This window comes from Schistocerca cancellata, chromosome 3, assembly GCF_023864275.1.
Source record: "Schistocerca cancellata isolate TAMUIC-IGC-003103 chromosome 3, iqSchCanc2.1, whole genome shotgun sequence".
NCBI lineage: Eukaryota > Metazoa > Arthropoda > Insecta > Orthoptera > Acrididae > Schistocerca > Schistocerca cancellata.
Genome location: NC_064628.1, coordinates 327,486,683 through 327,508,773, shown reverse-complemented (window position 1 = coordinate 327,508,773; position 22,091 = coordinate 327,486,683). Strand labels below are relative to the sequence as shown.

Below are 22,091 nucleotides of genomic sequence, written 5' to 3'. Positions count from 1 at the left end.
GTACGCCGTCAAATGCAGCTGCCATGGTCACATCGGCAGCGCCAGTGGGATCATATGAAAGTAGGTCCATGTTTTTAGTTTCAAATTTATTATGTGGAAAACCTATTCAACTAGGGACGTAGCAGATGCTCTAAACAAGACTTAAGTATTGTGCAGCATTGAATGTGATTCTCTCCTCGAGTGACGTGTTGGGGTGGAGGACAGCAGAAGCTACGCTGTGGGGAATGTCCGCCTGTGGTATCTGACGCCACCGTGTCCACCTGACAATCATCCAGATAAGGCGGCCGTCATTATAAAAAGCTCTGTCCTTTCCACGCGGCGGTCCACAGTCAGCCAGATAACTCTCGCAACCGACCGCGCACACGGATCCGCGATGCTTCCTTAGTCGCCGCTGCCGACGTCGGACTCAGTTGCAGCCCTGCTTCCCGCCTAGTCTCTTCTGGTTTAATCGTGCCGGGGATCCTCAGCAGCAACTCGTAGTTCTTCTCTATTCACGCAGCCACGAATCGACAACACAAAACCTCCATACAAGAGGAGGGCCGTGCCGTCCACCTTATCCCTACAAGATCTGGCGTAGAATTTAGAGTTAGATTAAACCCTGTGTCGTAAAACAAGACATCAAATTCTTCGAATATGAATAGTGCTGGAACTCGTGATCTGTCTCCTCGCACGGACATCGAACTCGAGGATACCACAGGTGAGCAAAGAAACAGCAGCTGATTTGAAAAGATTGGTAGTTTCATGGAAATTGAAGGTGGAGGTCGCACCAGTGTTTAAGAAGGGTAGTAGGAGTGATCCCTCGAACTACAGACCTATATCATTGACGTCGGTTTGCAGTAGGGTTTTGGAGCATATTTTGTATTCAAACATTCTTGTACAACGCAGCTAGCTCTTTATTCGCACGAAGTAACGGCCGCTATCGACAGGGGATCTCAAGTTGATTCCGTATTTCTAGATTTCCGGAAAGCCTTTGACACCGTTCCTCACAAGCGACTTCTAATCAAGCTGCGGGCCTATGGGGTATCGTCTCAGTTGTGCGACTGGATTTGCTATTTCCTGTCAGGAAGGTCGCAGTTCGTAGTAATAGGCGGCAAATCATCGAGTAAAATTGAAATGATATCATAGTCCCCTAGAACTTAGAATTACTTAAACCTAACTAACCTAAGGACATCACACACATCCATGCCCGAGGCAGGATTCGAACCTGCGTCCGAAGCGGTCCCGCGGTTCCAGACTGCAGCGCCGAGAACCGCACGGCCACTTCGGCCGGCGAAGCGTCCTGGGACCTCTGCAGTTGCTGATCTATATAAATTACTTGGGTGACAATCTGAGTAGTTCTCTTAGTTGTTCGCAGATGATGCTGTAATTTACCGTCTAGTAAGGTCATCCGAAGACCAGTATCAGTTGCAAAGCGACTTAGAAAAGATTGCTGTATGGTGTGGCAGGTGGCAGTTGACGCTAAATAACGAAAAGTGTGAGGTGATCCACATGAGTTCCAAAAGAAATCCCTTGGAATTCGATTACTCGATAAATAGTACAATTCTCAAGGCTGTAAATTCAACTAAGTATCTGGGTGTTAAAATTACGAACAACTTCAGTTGGAAAGACCACATAGATAATATTGTGGGGAAGGCGAACCAAAGGTTGCGTTTCATTGGCAGGACACTTAGAAGATGCAACAAGTCCACTAAAGAGACAGCTTACCCCACACTCGTTCGTCCTCTGTTAGAATATTGCTGCGCGGTGTGGGATCTTTACCAGGTGGGATTGACGGAGGACATCGAAAGGGTACAAAAAACGGCAGCTAGTTTTGTATTATCACGTAATAGGGGAGAGAGTGTGGCAGATATGATACGCGAGTTGGGATGGAAGTGATTAAAGCAAAGACGTTTTTCGTCGCGGCGAGATCTATTTACGAAATTTCAGTCACCAACTTTCTCTTCCGAATGCGAAAATATTATGTTGAGCCCAACCTACATAGGTAAGAATGATCATCAAAGTAAAATAAAAGAAATCAGAGCTCGAACAGAAAGGTTTAGGTGTTCGTTTTTCCCACGCGCTGTTCGGGAGTGAAATGGTAGAGAGATAGTATGATTGTGCTTCGATGAACCCTCTGCCAAGCACTAAAATGTGAATTGCAGAGTAATCATGTAGATGCAGATTTAGATGAGGTGATAGAAAGGAAAAGAAGGGAAGGGACTACTGATATTAGCTGCATCGGGACTTTATACGGAATCAGCGGCGACGAGTGAAAATGCGTGTCAGACTGGGACTCGCACCTGGGATATCCTGCTCATTAGGCAGTTGCGTGAACAAATCTTTAACATAATGCAGCGCTTCAGTAACTGTGAATTGTTCAGACAATAAGAAATTCAGCCTTCAGTTGCAAGGAAACAAAAGAGAAAAAATTACCTTGCAACTGAAGGCTGAAATTCTTATTGTCTGAGATGCGTTAGCCACTGGGCCACCGAAACGCGGTGTTCATCACACTTGCGCGGACTGTGTCGGCACGCTTTTTGGCCGACCCACATTCCCACCTAGCGCCACCTACCCACAGTCGGTGATCATATCCTCCAGGCTCGCTACTTTGAGATTCCAGCAGGAGGTCGGACGTAACTGCACTGAACTGGAGATGGTGCATTCATTGCCCTTCGAGTCGAATCAATTACATGAATGTGTGGAGTCGGTTCTTTCGGACAGACGTCTTGCATTCACGTCAGTGACTGTCAGCGCCAGTGGTTACTGAATCGTTTATTGGCTGACCGCTGCTTTGTACTTATTGTTCCTCCTTGATGTCCATACAAGACTTCATAATGGAAAGACTATAGACCCCACCCCTCTCTCTCTCTCGCTCTCACAGCATTTAATATTATACTTCTTATCATTTTATGGTAATTTTCTCGCACCAGCAAATACACTGTATTACTCCCTACGTCCTCTGAAGTCTGTTTTACAATATCTAATCTTTCGATCATTTTCTTAACTTGAAATGTCACAGCTGTACATTTGTTTAAAGACATTTCGATAGATTCCATTTCGGCTGTTGTTGACCAGTATTCACTTTATTACATCTTGGACGACTGGCCAATTTCGGCTTTACAGGCCCCTTTTAAAGTGGAGTAGGGGACCATATATTGTAAAATTATCCGATACTGAAACGGCGGACAAAGGCTATCCGAGAGCAGACACACAACGTGCAAGAGACAAAATTAAAATTGAAATGTTTACAGAGTGCACTAATAGTCGTGTTCATAAGTAATGGCACATTATATGTCACTGAATATGCTCGTTTTCGTTGTTGAACATTAACTGTCCCTTCTAGTCACCAACAGCCGCGCTGGAAACCTTCAGATGGTCTTTCTAATCTTTGTTTACCACAACAGTTGTTTATTCTGCTATTTCTTTCCGCTATTCCTACATGACTTTGTGCAGATCCCTCTGACCAGGCACTTTTTTCCTGTCATTTCTATTTAACAACCACTCATTTCTTATTTCGTCTTTTCAATTACTTTTTAGCAGGGTTTTGTTGCAACTAAATTCTAATCAGGCTGGTTCATTATTCTGTTATACTCCAAATGCACACATTTAACTTCCTTGCAAATGTATGCAGAAACAGATTTTTTCCTTAATTTTTTCCCATCTGTTCCAAAAGGACGGTGTCATGGTTACACCTCGCCAGTTTCTTCACTAATAAGTATTTCTTTTTTGCACGATTGGCCAATTTCATCGTTAAAGACCATTTTCATATGCTACAATTACTGACAGCATTAATACGATTATATCCTACAATAAGCAGCGGACATGGCGCTTCCGAAAGCGAGTGCATATGCAAGGTGATTCAGCTGCCCCTCCCTTTGGCTTTTATGCAACCAACAATGCCTTCAAAGACCACGTGCGAGATTTTAATATCCTCTAGCTCGCTATGTGCAAACTACTGGTCCTACAGAAAAATGAACAGAACCTTTTTGTAGGAAATTTAATGCAGTTAAGTTTTGCACTGGGGTACATTTTCACTGCAAGCTACAGTTCTCGAGTTATTCAAGAAAACACGTTTGAATGTCACCTTTGTACGATTATTGTTTTCATAATTCGAGAGCTACGACCTCTAGCAAAAACGCATGCCATTAAAAAATTTAACTACATTTAATTTCATACAAAAAGCCTTGTTCATTTTTCCTGTACGGCTAGTAATTTGCATGTAACTATCGAGAGAATATGAACATCCCATATGTGGTTTTTTAAGATGGTGTGCGTTGCATAAAACTCTTAGGTAGGGGCAGCTGTATCATCCTTTACATGCAAGCGTCGAGCTTAAGAGACAGAATCTTAACTGCATGCAGTAATGGTCACCACTGAATCAAAGTCACTTGTTTGTCACTACGACAAAATGATTCAAATGGCTCTGAGCACTATGGGACTTAACTTCTGATGTCATCAGTCCCCTAGAACTTAGAACTACTTAAACCTAACTAACCTAAGGACATCACACACATCCATGCCCGATGCAGGATTCGAACCTGCGACCGTAGAAGTCTCGCGGTTCCAAACTGAAGCGCCTAGAACCGCTCGGTCACAACGGCCGGCTGTCACTGCGACAGCGAGCACATACAATGTCTAGGAACGTGCCAATAAATTCAACGATGGCCATTACTGTATTCAGTAAATATTCTCTCTTTTAAACCTGACGCTTGCACGTGCATGGTTTCACTTTCGGACCACCATATTCGCTTCTCTTGGTCGGATATATTACGATAAGCTGTCGGTATCTCTAGGACTTGAAAATTACCTGTAAGTCCGAAATTGATCAGTCATGGAAAACAGACCAAAATGAATACTTGTTAATTAAGCAACAGGCAGGGTCAAACCATGACACTATCCTTTAATATATTCACGGCTGTGGTACATTACATGTAGGAAATGATACATACTGTCAATCTGTTTCCGTGGCAGAAGCACTTCTTTCATTCTGTTTCCCATAAACTCGATTTGTGCAAATCTTTATTCTCTCTTCCTTTGGAAAGCACACAACCGACTTCCCTCCCCCATCCTTCCCGATCTGATTACGCGCTCCGTTTGTAATGTAATCTTTCATCATTCCTTTTACTACTATTCATAACTTTCGTATTTCTTTTGTTTATTCTTAACCTAAGTTCTCTGATAAGAATACTGTACATTCCTCTTAATTTTTCTAAATCTTCCTGAAGTTACTTCAGGCGTGTGAGGACGAAATTCTCCGACATGAACAGTTTTAATACAAGACAAAGTAGGTAATCAACTGAAATACAATTTAGACTAGTCCACTGCTAACTATGTCCGTAGCATTTTCCATGAGTCGTACCAAAGGCGAATCACAGGATATTAAAAAAAAAAAACAGATATATCAAAAATAATCCATGTGTATAGTGATATGAGTATCAAGCGCGAAGTGACTCCCTTAGCAAAGGTCAACGCAGGCTTACGTGACGCGCTCACCTCTCGAGTGGTCTGTTAAAATTACGACTACGTAAAATCTTTCTTGGCCAGTATTCGGCTGATAAGGGGAGGCAATATGGTTCCCGTATTCGACACTACGCCAGAGGCAAAGTTCTGCATTATGACATGAATAGAGGGCATGTGCACCGTTATTGGTAGTCCGTCCATCGGATGGAGACGCCAATCTCGACACTCCCCTTACTTTCCAAAAGAAAGGAAGGAAGATTCTGTATTAATGTCCCGTCAATGTCGAGGTCATTAGAGACGGTGCACAGTCTTCGAATACGTCAAGGAAGGGGGAGGATTGGTAGTGCCCTTTCAAAGGAAGTATCTCAGCATTTGCCTGGAGCGATGTAGGCATATCACGGAAAATCTAAATATGGATGGCCGGACGCGGATGTGCACTGCTGTCCTCCCGAATGCAAGTCCGGTGTGCTAACCACCGCGCCACCTCGCTAGGTGCTGCTTTTCCAGAAGAATGGTGTATGTGTCAGCACCGGCTTTCACCATATGCATCTACTTGCATCTGCAATCTAGAATTACTATTTGGTGCCTGGCTGAGGGTACTTTATGTTGTTCTATATATTAGGGTTTCTTACCATATCATTCATGGCTGGAGCGTGAGAAGAATGACCGCTTGGCCGCCTGTCTGTGAGCCGTTTTCTGCACTACCACTACGGGTAGATGAGTAGATGCATTAATATTCGCAGTTTCTACAATGAAACGGGGTTCATAAGGTTCGACAGATTCTCGCTAGATGTTTTAGAATTTCTTCGAGAGTCTGCCAGTTGAGATTTTCAGAATTTACCTCACGCTCTCTCGCTAGTCAAAGAAGTCTGTGACCATTCGCTCCGTCATCCTTTACACATCAGGGCCCACGAAATATACAGCACTTACCGAGCGTCAGCGCAGAGAACTTGTGACGTCACACTAGTCGCCTTGTCCGCCGCACTTCGTGAACGCTCGGCTGCGTGCAGGGCCCACGGGAAATCAGTACGTAATTGAAAAGGTACTATGACAGATCTACACTTTCGTATAATTGAAATAATCGATGGCACGTGATCCTAATGTCCTTGTTTGGGAAAGCATCGGTTCCAAAGAACAAATAAAATAAAATATATGTAGAATCAGTCATAACCGAATCGTTATTGCGCGACTGTCCGCCCCGATAGCTGAGTGGTCAGCGTGATGGATTGCCGTCCTACGAGCCCGGGTTCGATTCCCGGCTGGGTCGGGGATTTCCTCCGCTCAGGGACTGGGTATTGTGTTGCCTTCATCACCATTTCATCCCCATCCCGCGCGGAGGTCGCCCAATGTGGCGTCGGATGTAATAAGACCTGCACCAAGGCGGCCAGACCTGCCCCGCAAGGGACCTTCCGGTTAATGATGCCAAACGCTCATTTCCATTTCCATTGCGCGACTACTGCTATGAAATAACGATCGAAAGAATTTTGATAAATAATAAAAACTTCAAAGTAGTTAGTGAAATTTCAGATAATGAAGCTCAATATTTTTTAGTTTAGATTGCAATGGTTATAGAAAATGGTCGCTAGCTCATGGTGTGAACGAACAATATTGTATAGTAGTTAATCAATTTGGAAAAGTATTTATGTAATGATTCAAGCAAGACAATCAGGCGATAATGGACATAATAACACTGGCTCGAGCTCAGAGTCAAAATGACGGTTATCAACATGAAATAAATCTAATCGTGAAATCAGTACATCAAATTGCGCTAAGCATATGCATTTGATTGCCAATTGTTTGTCACTCAGTTTGTTTAATAAACACCTTCCCGCAGCCCACCATAAAGCCTACTGTTAATATTTTTAAAATTGTAATTGTTTTTAATAAATGTTTGCTGTTAAGCAAAGTATGTCTCATAAGAGCTTAATTTTCATTAGATAACTGTTTTTTAGCTTTTGCATAACACTATTAAGTATTTCGGAAATTAGAGCAGAAAGTATTGATCGCACAAAGAATTAAACATTCTGATCTACAATAATCTCTAAAAACTCACTGAAATTACTTTTTCATAATAACTAAATATTAATACTGTTCTTTAAGTGAAGATTTCTCTGAGTAACGAAGTCCATTATTTTTAACTATCAGTCTCGATTATTTTTTACGTTTTTATAACTTTCAATTCTTTAAACAAATTATCAAAATTAAATTATCTCAGCAATTTTAGTCTTTTTATCGTCAACAGTGACTCTCAGTTTTAGTTAATAATGACAGATTAGGACCCCTGTTCAGATTTAAGCACTTGTAACACAGTGTCAATGTTAAGTTGGTGATTATTACAAAATGAACCTACAACGCTGGCTAGCCTTGATATGCTTATAAGCATAAATTTAATCCAGTCTTACTTCAGTGAGCGGGTGTTGGTGCTGCGTAAGGTAATAATCGCCGGCAATGCGCGGCAATGGGCTGTTCTTAGTGTCGCTTTGGAATGAACAAGTTTGAGCCCACAGTGCTCTTCTTTCATATTAATTCCTCTTGATGCTTTTTGCACTTTGCCCAATTAACACCGCAATTATACGTGGCCATAACAGAGAACTCTTCCAATTTGGTACGTTACAATGTGCCACACTGCATTCCGGTAGCAAGCACAAGCCCTGAATGCTTCTGTCAGACTCCACTGCACAAGAGCTCGCTCCAGACTCACCTGTTCTCTGAGCGTCCGCACCCAACGACAATTTTCCCCTACTTCAGATATACCCTTTGTTCACAATAGCAAAGCGCCCTGATTAGAGCAGCTTGCTATTACGTAATTCTTTTTTATATAGTGCATTTAAATTACATAATCGTGTTCATTCGTAAGAAAATATTTACAAGGTAGTGACAAAATATATTCGACAAAAAATTACTCCATTACTCGAAATTACAAATTAATACTGCGAAATTTCTTATGTCAGACACTGTGTTTTTGTATTACAGTATTCACTGAAGGTCTTCTCATTGTTGTGATCTATCGAGAGCTTGCATTCATTTAAACGCGCAGTCAAGAATGAGATAGTTACTCGCTCCCCGCCGGACACGGCCTGGTGGCACTTGTAAGATCTGCAGTGTCACGCGCTGTGACTTACGCACCACGACCTGTCTTTCTCGTACACCTCGTTGCGTACACTCCATGTCCCTTGTTAGTCCGACCTAATGTGTGCTCCAAACACACTGCAGCAGCGTTTACGCACGGGCCGTACAAATGTTTTGTATGCCATCTCTTTCGTAGACAAACGGCAATTACCTAGTATCCTATCAACGAATTGTAACCTGGCACAGGCTTTACCTACAACCCAGCCTACCACGTCGTTCCATTTAACATCCCTGTTTATCGTTCCTCCCAAATATTTACATGACAAGACTAGCTCTAACTGTGCCATGTTAATCTTGTCGTCAGAGTATACCACTGTTTTTCCTTTCATGAAATACACAGTTCTGAATTTCTCTACATTGAAAAGAAATTAACAGTCTTTGCGCAAGACTGATTTTATGTCGAGATCGAACTGGATATACTGCAGTTTTAACCAAACACAATTTTCTCACAGGTGACTACGTCACTTGTGAAAAACCTGTGGTTGCTATTAACACCATACGTTAATTCACTGAAGCATAACATGAATGGCAACGTGCTATTAAATTTCCCTGAGGAACACCAGATCTTCTTTCAGTGTCTGTATACTCTCTATCCGGGAGAAGGTGCTGCGTTCTGACTGACAGGAAATTTTCGATCCAGTCGTAAACAACGTTATATGCCATGGGAACTTGCTTCCTACAGAAAGCTTCTGTAAATTCTGGAAATACAGAATCGAGCTGGTTTCCTCTAACCATGCTGTTAACTACAGCAGAGCGCGATTTGAGTTCCGTATAATTGACGATTTTGGAGTCCCTGCTGGTTTGCATGAAGAAGGTTAAATCATCATCACCGTCAACAACATATACACGGCATTACACTACATTCACATAACTACGTATATTTCATGAGTCACTCACGCAAGACAGTTAATCTTGACACATTAGCCGCCTCAATAACAAAATGCTTAAATCAGACCTTGTGCGACGCGTGGCTATCATAAAATTCAAGGTACCTTTAGCTGAATGGTGCTCCAACGTCTACTATACACCTTGATAAGAGTTCAGAGAAATATTCTTGCCACAGTTTTATCGTTTACTGATATGTCTGTAGGAAATTCTAAAAGCGAACACTTCAGTGTGATCAACATAACGAAGTAATAGTATCTACGTCGAAGAGTGTGTGCAGAGAATTTATTTATTTATAGAATTTCATTCACGATAACATGGCAATACGAATATGTAAGTCTAAAATTACAATTTAGATTTGTCTGAGGATGAGAGAGGAACACAGAGGTGTATTAGACTGTAACAAAGTGTACTAACAATAGAATGAATCTATACGTGTTACTAAATTAAAGTTCAGTACTGCGTTTTTCTGTCTATATGTGAAGGCTAATCTCAGGAACTACTGTAGGAATTTTGATACAGTCTTCATTAATAGAGTGGTTTACGAGGAAAGTCTGTGTATAGAGGGTGAGTTAGGAGGAAAAGTACATACTTTGTGGGGTGGTAGTGTTGGCTACTCTGAACAAAAAGCTTCAAATTAACACCCGCCCTTTTCTTAACAGTATCCGGCATGGAACTATTCATCTCTGGGGTCAGTCGTACGTCCTTCTTCTCAGGCACTCACATCCGAATACAACCAAAGCGACACCAGGCTACGTAGTGTTGCCTTTACTGACTATTGTCTTTACTGGTGCGGTATTATTGATGACCAACTCATCGGTCAAGTTGTTTTAGAAAACCGTCTTAACGGAGTACGGTATCTTGATTTCCTTCAAAAGCCGGCCGATTTGGCCGAGCGGTTCTAGGCGCTTCAGTTCCGGAACCGCGCTGCTGCTGCGGTCGCAGGTTCGAATCCTGCCTCGGGCATGGATGTGTGTGATGTCCTTAGGTTAGTTAGGTTTAAGAAGTTCTAAGCCTAGGGGACTGATGACCTCGGATGTTAAGTCCCATAGTGCTTAGAGCCATTTGAACCATTTTTTCTTCAAAATGTGTTACCACAATATTTGGAAAATGATCCTTTGGCAACACGCCTCGTATGGACTTGCAGCACGACGAAGCTCCTACACATTTCGTATGGCCAGTGACACAGCACCTCACTGACACGTATCTTGGGCGCTGGACCGGTCACGTGGAGCCACTTCTTGGTCACGGAGGTCACCCGATCTTACCCTATTTGATTACTATTCGTCAGGGTTGTGGGGTTGGCTGAACAGCAAAGTCTACAAGCGCAGAGTGGACACAAAGAAGAACCTTCTCACACGTACTTTACACGCGTGTGCTCACGTAAAGAACCGTACGCATGAGCCCAGATCAGCAACACAGCAGGTGCCTACGAGAGCTCCAAAATGGATTGCAATTGACGGTGGACTTTTTCAACGTCTTTTGTGAGGAAATGTACACAACTAAACAAAACGTTAGATCAGTATTTCATGTAGTATCACCTGCGTTTGTTCTATTCCCTACTATTTTCATTAGTTTCCTGCGAAACTGTTAAGAATAGGACATGTTCATATTACGTTTCTTGTTCAGAATCACTAGTACTATCAACCCCTCAAAGCATTTACCTTTTCTGCTGACTCATCCTGTGTAATTTATTACCGTTACGTTAGATAAATCGTCCGTCGTAGATAGTAAACGCTACCCTTGTGAAGCCGGGGCAGGTCACCAGTAAACTTTTTAAGTATTCGTAAGCTGATGTCCAGCTAGTGTGTCCATTGTGAGTTGCTGATACAGCTTCTAAAAAGTTTACCTATTCCTCTTATATACTTCCTGACCATATGGTAGATAATTACATGAAGGTTACAGGAGATAAGTTTGTGACGAGAATATGAGCAATTTTCGTGACAAGTCCGCATATTATGCGGTCTAACCCAGATCTTGAGCGGTGGTTCTGATCTGGCGAAAAAGTTCCTCGAGTGAAGGCACCTTGTAGATGAGTTTCTGAGACAATGGTTGCTTCGTTACTCAAATAAATCCGTTTTTGTTCAGGTGGTATGAATGGGATAGCGCTCAAATGGTTTAAATAATACCTAACTGGAAGAGTGCAGAAAGTTGAAATAAGCAGTTCACATAATACGCAAAAAACTGGTGATTTATCAAGCTGGGGAACAATCAAGAATGGGGTGTCGCAAGGTTCGGTCTTGGGTCCTCTGCTGTTCTTAATATATATTAATGACTTGCCATTCTATATTCACGCAGATGCAAAGCTGGTACTTTTTGCCGATGATACAAGTATAGCTATCACACCCAACAGACAAGACTTAACTGATGAAATTGTAAACGATGTTTTTCAGAAATTCATTAAGTTGTTCTCGGCAAATGAGCTCTCATTAAACTTTGACAAAACGCAGTATATACAGTTCCACACAGTAAATGGAATGATACCATTAATAAATATAGACTTCGATCAGAAATCGGTAGCTAAGTTTTTGAGGGGTTGAACTGGAAAAAACACACTGAAGATCTGCCGAAACGTTTGAGTTCAGCTGCTTATGCTATTAGGGTTATTGCAAATTTTGGCGATATACATCTCAGTACATTAAGCTTACCACGCCTATTTTCGTTCTCTGCTTTCGTATGGCATCATATTCCGGGGTAGCTCATCATTGAGTAAAGGAGTGTTCATTGCACAAAAGCGTATAATCAGAATAATTCCTGGAGCTCATTCAAGATCATCCTGCAGGCACTTATTTAAAGAGCGTGGGATCTTCACTGTAGCCTCACAATATATATATTCACTTACGAAATTTGTTATTAACAATCCGAGCGAATTCAAAAGTAATAGCAGTGTACATGGCTACAACACTAGGAGAAAGGATGATCTTCACTGCTCAAGGTTAAATCTAGCTTTGGCTCAGAAAGGGGTAAATTATGCTGCCACAAACGTCTTTGGTCACTTACCTAATAGCATCAAAAGTCTGACAGATAGCCATATAGCATTTAAAAGGAAATTAAAAGAATTTCTGAATGTCAACTCCTTCTACTGATTAGATGAATTTTTGGATATAGTAAGTGTGTAATTTCCCCACCCTCCACCCAAAAATAATAATATTAAGTGCCATGTAATATTTTATGTAATGTAATATCTTGTATAGACACCTTTTATTAACCTGACACGTTCCATATCATTACGAAGTGTCGTATTCATGATCTATGGAACAAGCACTAATCTAATCTGCCGGCCGTTGTGGCCGAGCGGTTCTAGGCGTTTCAGTTTGGAACCGCGCCACCGCTCCGTTAGTAGGTTCGAATCCTGCCTCGGGCATGGATGTGTGTGATGTCCTTAGGTTAGTTAGGTTTAAGTAGTTCTAAGTTCTAGGGGACTGATGACCTCAGATATTAAGTCCCATAGTACTCAGAGCCATTTGAACCATTTAACCTAATCTAATCTCATCTGTGTGCCCCTGCTAACTTATTGTCTAGATTAAAGGTTATATGTTTTAAGTGGCAGAAGTTACAGGTTAGTCAAAATTCTGTTGTTCTCTCTCATAAGGCCATAGGTACTTAGGAAATCGATTTCCAACGCTATAGGAATCCACTGGATTGAAGTAGATTTGATCGTTCTCATGATCATCCTCACTGTCTTGTTGAGTTTCACGTCAGTCGGTTTGATGTTGTGGATGTATTATCAGACGAGAACTTAGCGCTCTGCACAGAATTAGATAATGGCAAAATAGCTGATTCGCAGAGTATAGGTCGCATATTCCTCAAGTCGAGCCGCTCAGTTTCTGTGTAATGTTGTTTGTGAGCCAGAGTTTTCCAGTATTATTGACCAGATCTATCATGAATAATAGAGAGAATGCCAAAACACTTAGTTTGGTCTTCAGAAATTGTTTTAATCACGGTGCGAACGTCGAATCGGAAGATATTTAGATAAATATACGCAGAATAGAAAATAAATTATAACCGCTCAACAATGGAAAATCATCTGGACCGGATGAGATATCAAATGGTTCAAATGGCCGTCAAACAGTTGTGCTCACTGGAGGTCCTAGAACCGCTCGGCCACATCGGCCGGCTGGATGAGATATTCCTGAGATTCTTCAGAAATGATGTGAATGAAATCATTACCCTCCTAACTGCTAGAACAATGAAGATTTTCTTTTCTTCTTTTTTAAACACATTAAGTTAGGCAGGCATAAATTAAACACACAGAAATCAACTACCTGGAACGTCTCGTTGTGGTTTCGATACTGAGCTGACACCGAATGCGTGGACCACGTATCGTGACTGTCTGCATACAATATCGTGCGAGGTTGATGCTGGGTGTGCACTTGCTTTAAGATATTTTGGGAAATGGATGTGTGACAGTGACAGATTCGGGAATGACATCTAGTACAAAAAGGAGCCAGCCGCTGTGGTCGAGCGGTTCTAGGCGCTTCAGTTCGGAACCACGCGGCTGCAACGGTCGCAGGTTCGAATCCTGCCTCGGGCATGGATGTGTGTGATGTCTTTAGGTTAGTTAGGTTAAGTAGTTCTAAGTCTAAAGGACTGATGACCTCAGATGTTAAGTCCCATAGTGCTTAAAGCCATTTGGACCATTTTTGGAAATAGGAAACTTCATTTTTGCCGGCACTGGTTAATAACTCTATTTTTTTAAATCTATTTTTTTCAATGCTTATTCGTTGGTGAAGGAGTGGTCATTTTCACATTTTGACGAAACTTTTTCAGCGGCGTCCAGAGAGAATAGCTCATGATTGTAATATGAATAGTGAGGTACTTAACTTTGCCCTCGGTGTGTCGACAGACAAGCTGAAGGCGCGCTACATCTTCGGCGGCCTGGGCATGTGCGGCATCGCCATCGGCTACGCGCTGCGGGTGAACCTCTCGGTGGCCATCGTGACCATGGTCAACTACACCGCCATCCAGTCCGGCACCACCGAGCAGGACACCGGAGTCTACGCAGAGGGCACGTGCTTCGCTGGCGAGAATGTCACCACTCAAAAGACAGAGGTAAGGACCCCGAAATACTTCAGATCAAGAGAAGACTAAAGGTCTGCATGTACAAGCTCTTTACTCTTACCCCATACAGATGAAGTCGCAGTGATTTGGTTTTCTTTTATAGCAGGCAGTATTTTGGTACACTGTGTGTACGTTCGTCGGCGATGAAATCACTGATGTTGCATACATTTCGTTTTAGAGTTGAAGACTTTTTTGTTTGTTTCTCTTTCGATACACATCTGTTGTCGATACGGTGGGTTACTGCAGGGAAGAAAATAATTTTATATACAATTATTGTAGGAGCCACATCAAAGAAATTATATGAATACACGCAACTCTAATACAAAACAAAAACTGTTTTTTCTCAAACGGTACCCACACTATGTGAGCAAAAGTATCCAGACACCTGCCTGAAATTGACTTACAAGTTCGTGGCGGCCTCCATCGGAAATGCTGTAATTCAATGTGGTGTTGGCCATAGACTTGATGACAGCTTCCACTCTCGAAGGCATACTTTCAATCAGGTGCTGGAAGGTTTCTTGGGGAATGGCAGCCCATTCTTCACGGATTGCTGCACTGAGGAGAGGTACCGATGTCGGTCGGTGAGGCCTGGCACAAAGTCGGCGTCCCAAAACATCCCAAAGATGTTCTATCGGGGTTCAGGGCTTCTTACACCAAGCGAGGCGTCGTTTGGCATTTACCGGCGTGATTTTTGGCTTATGAGCTACGGTTCGTTCATGAAATCCAAGTTTTCTCACCTCCTGCCTAACTGTCATAGTACTTGCAGTGGATCCTGATGCAGTTTGGAATTCCTGTGCGATGGTCTGGATAGATGTCTACCTATTACACATTACGGCCATCTTCAACTGTCGGAGGTCTCTGTCCGATAACAGACGAGGTCAGCCTGTACGCTTTTGTGTTGTATGTGTCTCTTCACGTTTCCACTTCACTATCACATCGGAAACAGTGGACCTAGGGATGTTCAGGAGTGTGGAAATTTCGCGTACAGACGTAGGACATAAGTGACACCCAATCAGCTGACCACGTTAGAAATCCGTGAGTTCCATGGAGCCCTCCATTCTGCTCTCTCGCGATGTCTAATGGCTGCTGAGGTCGCTGATATTGAGTACTGGCAGTAGGTGGCAGCACAATGCACCTAATATGAAAAAAGTATGATTTTGGGGGTGTCCGAATACTTTTGATCACATAGTGTAGATGGAATCGAGTTGTTATCAGCAAATATATTAATATAAGTGTTGCTTGTATTTTAATTCTTTGACTTACTTTAGAAGATCTTCAGTTCTATTTTTCAAATATGATCTACTTTTCTTTCGTCATATTTGTGCATGATTTTTGCTAAGAAGCTTTTATCTTTAATGAAAATCGATTTATATCTTATGTCAAATTCAAGATTGTCTTTTGTTCTGAATTATCTGTCACAGCTAACAATTCTGTCGAAGTTTTCAATACATATTTTTACTTCTGAATTCTGTTTGTACGTTTAAGTTTTTATTCGAATTTTTTGGCGAAATAAAAAATATAATTAAGAGCGAAAGACAATCCTGAATTTAAGATGGGATAAAACTGATATTCATGAGAGACATAAATTTAATGCAAACACTATCTCTGATACATAATTCGATGATGTAAAAACAAAAGTGGATCATATTTGAAAAATAATATTTAAAATCTTCTAAGCAAGAAAAAATTGTAATATTATCTAACATTATATCTTCAGTTTTGTTTTATCTTGAAGATACGAAAAAATTCCGTCTTTTACAACTGAAATTTGTTCTTGGGTACCAGAGTTGTTTCACTTGTACTTGTTAGTCATCTTCAGTGTTCTATAATATGCACAAATTATTTAACTACACGTATTTTGATGTGAGATATAGAGTGACTCTTTTGCAGTTTCTTTAGCTCTATTTCTATTTACAATTAAATGTTTGTTGTTTTTACTTATATTCATTTTTGTGTCCTATTCATGCAGCCATGTGTTATTCAGTGCGTGCTAAACGCACATGGTGTAGATTTCTTCCAGTAAATATTTCTTTGCACCTAGTGTATACCGTAGGAAACTGTACATGTTTGTACTATTCTTGGTGAAATGCTTTAGAGCTGAGTGAGGAATCGGAAACTGACTAACGGATTCTGGGAGAGTGGTACGGAGTGTTGGGAAAAGTGGCTGCAAATATTAACACTGCAAATATTATCCATTTACATGTCCATATACAGATATACGAGCATGTTCTGGTAATATCTTGATTGTAACTTGTTACCGGTCTAGAATGAGCCATTTGCTCGAAAGCGGGAGCAGCAAATAAAATATTAAAAAACAGGTCTGGTGTATTATTGCTATAATAGCACGCATTTCATCCAATTTGTTGAGGCTGCAGAACAGCATACTGGAGAAATATTCAAGGCATTGAAGAAAGTTAGATATGTAGATATTTAATTCATCGAAACTACGTGACGGAAGTAGACTTTTACTCTCTACTAGTGAAGCATGTAGGAGAGCTTTTGTGATGTTTGTTGAATTAGGACAGCTTTACTAGAACATTTAAACCTTTTATGACCACGACAGGCATTCGAATGCGAAAGTTGTCAACAAAAGACAAAGGTCCTGGTCCGATTTTTGGTCAGACAGGCTGCTTTTACCTGTCAGCAAGCTGACTGACTGTGGAAATTCCGTTGCAATATGAAATGTTTCAATTACAATATTTGTTAACCTTTATTTGAACATTCTGTGCATTGGAGACCCATGACATTGGAGTTTTTTCGCATTATCTGTCTGGTTTACAGTAAAATACGAAATATTAAACTACAAAATTAATTACCAAGATGCACTCATCAAAGAACTAACATCAACTAAACATCACATCCAAACATTAGTAATGATAGTAGTGAGGAAATTGAGTAGGAGAAGGAGAAGTTCTTTTTTTTTTTTTTTTTTTTGTCGGGGTTGCTGTCTCTGATCTGCCTCCAGAGAATGAGGGCATGAGGGCGAATCTTTGACAATGCTAGCCACTCGTTCTAGCGAGCGGTCAGAAGAACCTCTAGATGACACTCGTCTGGGACTCCCGAGACGAGCGCCAACAGGCGGGTGGTCAGACAGACAGGATGGACAAGAGTGCAGAATGAGGGCGGCCTCGTGCCGCTGTTGCAGGACGGCGAGTTCGCCTGGGACGAGGCGCGGCAGGGCTACGTCCTGGCGGGCTTCTTCTACGGCTACGCGGTGGGGCAGCTGCCGGGCGGCCTGCTGGCCGAGCGCTTCGGCGGCAAGCTGGTGTTCGGGCTGGGCAACTTCATCACCGCCGTGCTCACCGTCGTCAGCCCGTTCGCCGCCTGGCTCAACGACGACCTCTTCTTCGCCGTGCGCGTTCTCGAGGGGCTGGCCGAGGTGAGCGCCACCCGACCCAGCCGAACCCTCCCTCTGTACTGCGCGCTCAGTCAGTTTCACGTTCCGTGGATCGATGTGCAACACGAAATTTTACATACACATCACAACTTAATTTTTAAATGTGACCACATGCTGAACACATATTAAGTATTTTTCTTCAATATCTCCAGATGTGTGCTACTATATCCCACCCACCACTTTTTACACATTCATGTACATCTACACAACACACTTAAGTGCCTGCCATCGAATTAACTTCACAATAATTCTCTGTTATTCCACTCTCGAACAACGAGCGGAAAAGAACGAACACCTGTATCATTCCGTGTGATCTCCCATTTCCCTTATTTGATTATGATGCTCGTTTCTCCCTATCGCGGTTGGCGTAAACAAAACATTTTCGCACTCGGAGGAGAAAGCTGGTGATTGGAATTTCGTCAGAAGATCCCGCCGCAACGAGAAACGCCGTTGTGTTAATGATGTCCACCCGGAATCCTGTGTCATGTCCGTGACACTCTCTCCGCTATTTCTCGATAATAGAAAATTTGCTGCCCTTCTCTGAACTTTCTCGATGCACTCCGTTAATCCACCCGGCAAGGGTCCCACATCGCGCGTTGCTACTCCAAAAGAGGACGGACAAACGTCTTTTAGGCATTCTCTTTAATAGGTTTGTTGCATCTTCTAAGTGTTCTGCCAATAACACACAGTCTTTGGTTCGCCTTCCCCACAACATTTCCTATGTGTTCTTTCCAACTTAAGTTGTTCCTAATTGTTATTCCTAGGTATTTAATTGAATTTACTGTCTTTGATTTGATTTATTTATCGTGTAACCGAAATTTAACGGAGCCGGCCGCTGTGGCATAGCGGTTCTAGGCGCTTCAGTCTGGAACCTCGCTGCTGCTACGGTCGCAGGTTCGAGTCCTGGCTCGGGCATGGATGTGTGTGATGTCCCCACGTTAGTTAGGTTTAAGTAGTTCTAAGTTCTGGACTGATGACCTCAGATGTTAAGTCCCATAGTGCTCAGAGCCATCTGAACTATTTTGAAGTTTAACGGGTTATGACCATAACCTCACATTTTTCAGTATTCAGGGTCAACTGCCAATTTTCTCACCATACAGTTATCTTATTTAAATCGTTTTGCAATTGGTTTTGATCTTCTGATGACTCTATTAGACGATAAACGACAGCATCATTTGCAAACAACCGTAGACGGCTGTACAGATTGTGGCCTAAATCGTTTGTATAGATAAAGAAACAGCAGAGGGATTATAACACTGCGTTAGGGAATGCCCGAAATCACATCCGTTTTATTCGATGATTTTCCATCAATTACTAAGAACTGTCACCTCTCTGGAACAAAATCACGAATCTAGTCAAATAACTGAGAGGATCAAACTTAAGCAAGCAGTTTGATTAGAAGCTGCTTCTGATGTACGGTGTAAAAAGACTTCTGGAAATCTAGAAATACGGAATCAATTTGAAATCTCTTCTCGATAGCACTCAACACTTCGTGTGAGTATAGAGCTAGTTCTGTTTCACAAGAACGATGTTTCCTAAACCAGTCTTGACTGTGTCTCAATAGACCGTTCTCTTCGACGTAATTCATAGCGTTCGAACACAATATATGTTCCAAAATCCTGTTGCATGTCGTCGTTAATGATATTGGTCTCTAATCTGGTGGATTACTCCTATCGCCCTTCTTGATTATTGGTGTGATCCGTGCAACTTTCCAGCCCCTGGGTACAGGTGTAAGTTATTCATGCTGGCAGCTGCTCTTGATTCAAATTCTGGAATATTTGCTTCGTCCTCTTTGGTGAAAGAATTTCGCAAGGCTGTGTTTAGTAACTCTGCCTTAGCAGCTCTTTCTTCGACAGTATTTCCATTGCTATCGCGCGGAAAAGGCACTGATTGTGTCTTACCGCTACCATACTTTACATACGACCAGAATCTCTTTGGATTTTCTGCCAAGTTTAGAGACAAGTTTTCCTGGTGGAAACTATTATAAGCATCTCTCATGTAAGTCCTCGCTAAATTTCGAGCTTCTGTAAAAGATCAACAACAGTCGAGATTTTGCGTTCGTCTAAATTTGACATACTTTTTTGCATTTTTCTGCAACAGTGTCCTAACCAGTTTTGTGTAGCATTTCTTAATTTATTTAGTATAAATCTCTCAATTGCTCTCTATACTATTTCTTTGTAATAGAAAATCTTCTTCGGAATATGAGGAGCGGTCAAGGCGAAACTTTTTAAGTTTGCCTTAAAACTTTACTATCTTTCAGGCATCGTATATCCCTGGGTAAATTTCCAAAACATTTTGTTGCAGCAGTGCACAACCCTTTTGGTGCTAAACACAACCTTAAGGCGGAGTAATGAATGTCATTTTCTTTCTGGTTTTGTAATTATGTACATCATTGATCATTTTGAACTGCAGTGGATTATTTACAACGAACTTCATGAGAAAGTAAATATACTGCGTAGCAATAGTCAGAATGCCCATCTCTTTAAACAGATGTCTACACGATGATCGTGGGTGTGCACCACACATTACTCTTAGAGCACGCTGTTGACCGATGAAGACTTTCTTTCTGAAAGGTGTGTTACCCCAGAACATTATTCCGTGCAATATTAGTGAATGAAAATATGTCAAATTACTGATTTGTCTCTCCACAAGATTTGCAATGATTATAAGTGCAAACTTTGCTAAACTAAGTTGTTATACGAGTTCAAAATGTGCTTTATCCATGTCCACTAAATTTCGGGCATGGGCAGCCGCGCAAATAAAATTTCTTCCACTGATATATCGGCTGCGTATCGTCCGGCCATCCTCAGAGTAAGTCGCAAGAAAATTTGAAAATGCACATGCGCTTTAATCCTCTCTACTTATTATTTCCTCGCCATGTGCTACACTTATGGGTGTAATACCCATAGATGTGCAGAGCTGAATATGTTGTATCTTTTTAAAATTGAGGGTGAGATCATTCGCAGACATCCAGTCAACGATATTATTTCTTTTGTTTCTGTATGTATGCTTGCAATGATTACAGTACCAGTCTCATTTGTAAAAGAACTAATTCTGCTTGTTGTATGTATGTATGCTGTACGTATGTTTGACAGGAGTTCGTTTACATATATGAGTAACAATAGTGGACCTAAGGCTGAGCCTTGGAGAACCCCACACGTGAATTCTGCCCAGTGAGAATAATGTTCACAGACTGCATTGGTTGGATACTAAGTATAAATTCCTGCATTATTTGGTTAGATATGGCATTATCCGTTGGCGGCTATACCGTAAGTTTCATAAAACTTCAATTTATCTAGAAAAATACTGTGATTCACGCTGTCAAATGCATTAGATACGTCGAGAATATACGAAACAGCTCTATTTTGTTATTTTATGCTTGTATAATTTGGTGAGAGAACATGTAAATGGCATTCTCAGAATACATCTCAAAAGTTTTGGAACATGATATCAGCAGGTAGGGGAAGTGGTACCACACTGGTTTCGCGTTAAGTTTCCCGAAGTTGCCTTGACCATTTAAGGCAAATGTCAGGTGGCAATCTTGAGAAGGAGATGGCCGATTTCCTGTCGCACTTTTCCTCAGTCGGAGGATGTGCTTCAGCTAACAGCGTCGTCATCAATGGAATATTAAAGGCAAGCCTTTCGTCTTCCCTTCAAACGTACGCAGCTCTGTTGTCGATGTCCAGATTTAAGCAATATGATTGGACAAGACATCTATTTTCCCAGTATCCTCATTATCGTCAGCTGGTTGCCATACACTAATCAAGACATACCTGGTTTAAAAATTTCCTTAAATTATTGCTTTCAGCTGTACACATTCTTGTTCCCCTCGTAAATTTTCTAATGCTATCTGCCAACCTACAACAGTTGACTGGGCCTATGAATCAACTAGCTAACTTCCTTCTTCCAGCTGCTATCCACTGTCTAGTGTAAATATCCTGCCTACCTTCATTTCGTTTTCATCATCATCGTCTTCAAAGATTTGGCCTTTTCGTCTGTTCCGCTCAAAACTGCTCACGCTATCTCTTTGAGGAACGTGAAACGTTTGTCTATCCTATTGGGTTATATCGCTTTGCAGCTTTAGTTATCCTGTTATTAGATATACGTTGTACATGCTCTCTCCAGTTCAGTCTGTATTTTTCAGTTTCAGTTACACTGGGTCCTACTTTTATTTCTTGTC

At 41.7% G+C, this 22,091-nt stretch overlaps 1 protein-coding gene across 1 annotated transcript in view; it reads left to right on the top strand.

Annotated features, from left to right (window-relative positions):
* The first annotated feature begins 473 nt into the window (after positions 1 to 473).
* Positions 474 to 22,091, top strand: part of LOC126176713 (sialin-like) — a 55,953-nt gene continuing 34,335 nt past the window's right edge. Inside the window, exons 1-3 of the mRNA XM_049923879.1 lie at positions 474 to 697; positions 14,300 to 14,505; positions 17,660 to 17,893. Coding sequence (XP_049779836.1) covers positions 634 to 697; positions 14,300 to 14,505; positions 17,660 to 17,893 — 504 coding nt within the window. The 5' untranslated portion in view covers positions 474 to 633. The remainder of the gene's footprint in view (positions 698 to 14,299; positions 14,506 to 17,659; positions 17,894 to 22,091) is intronic.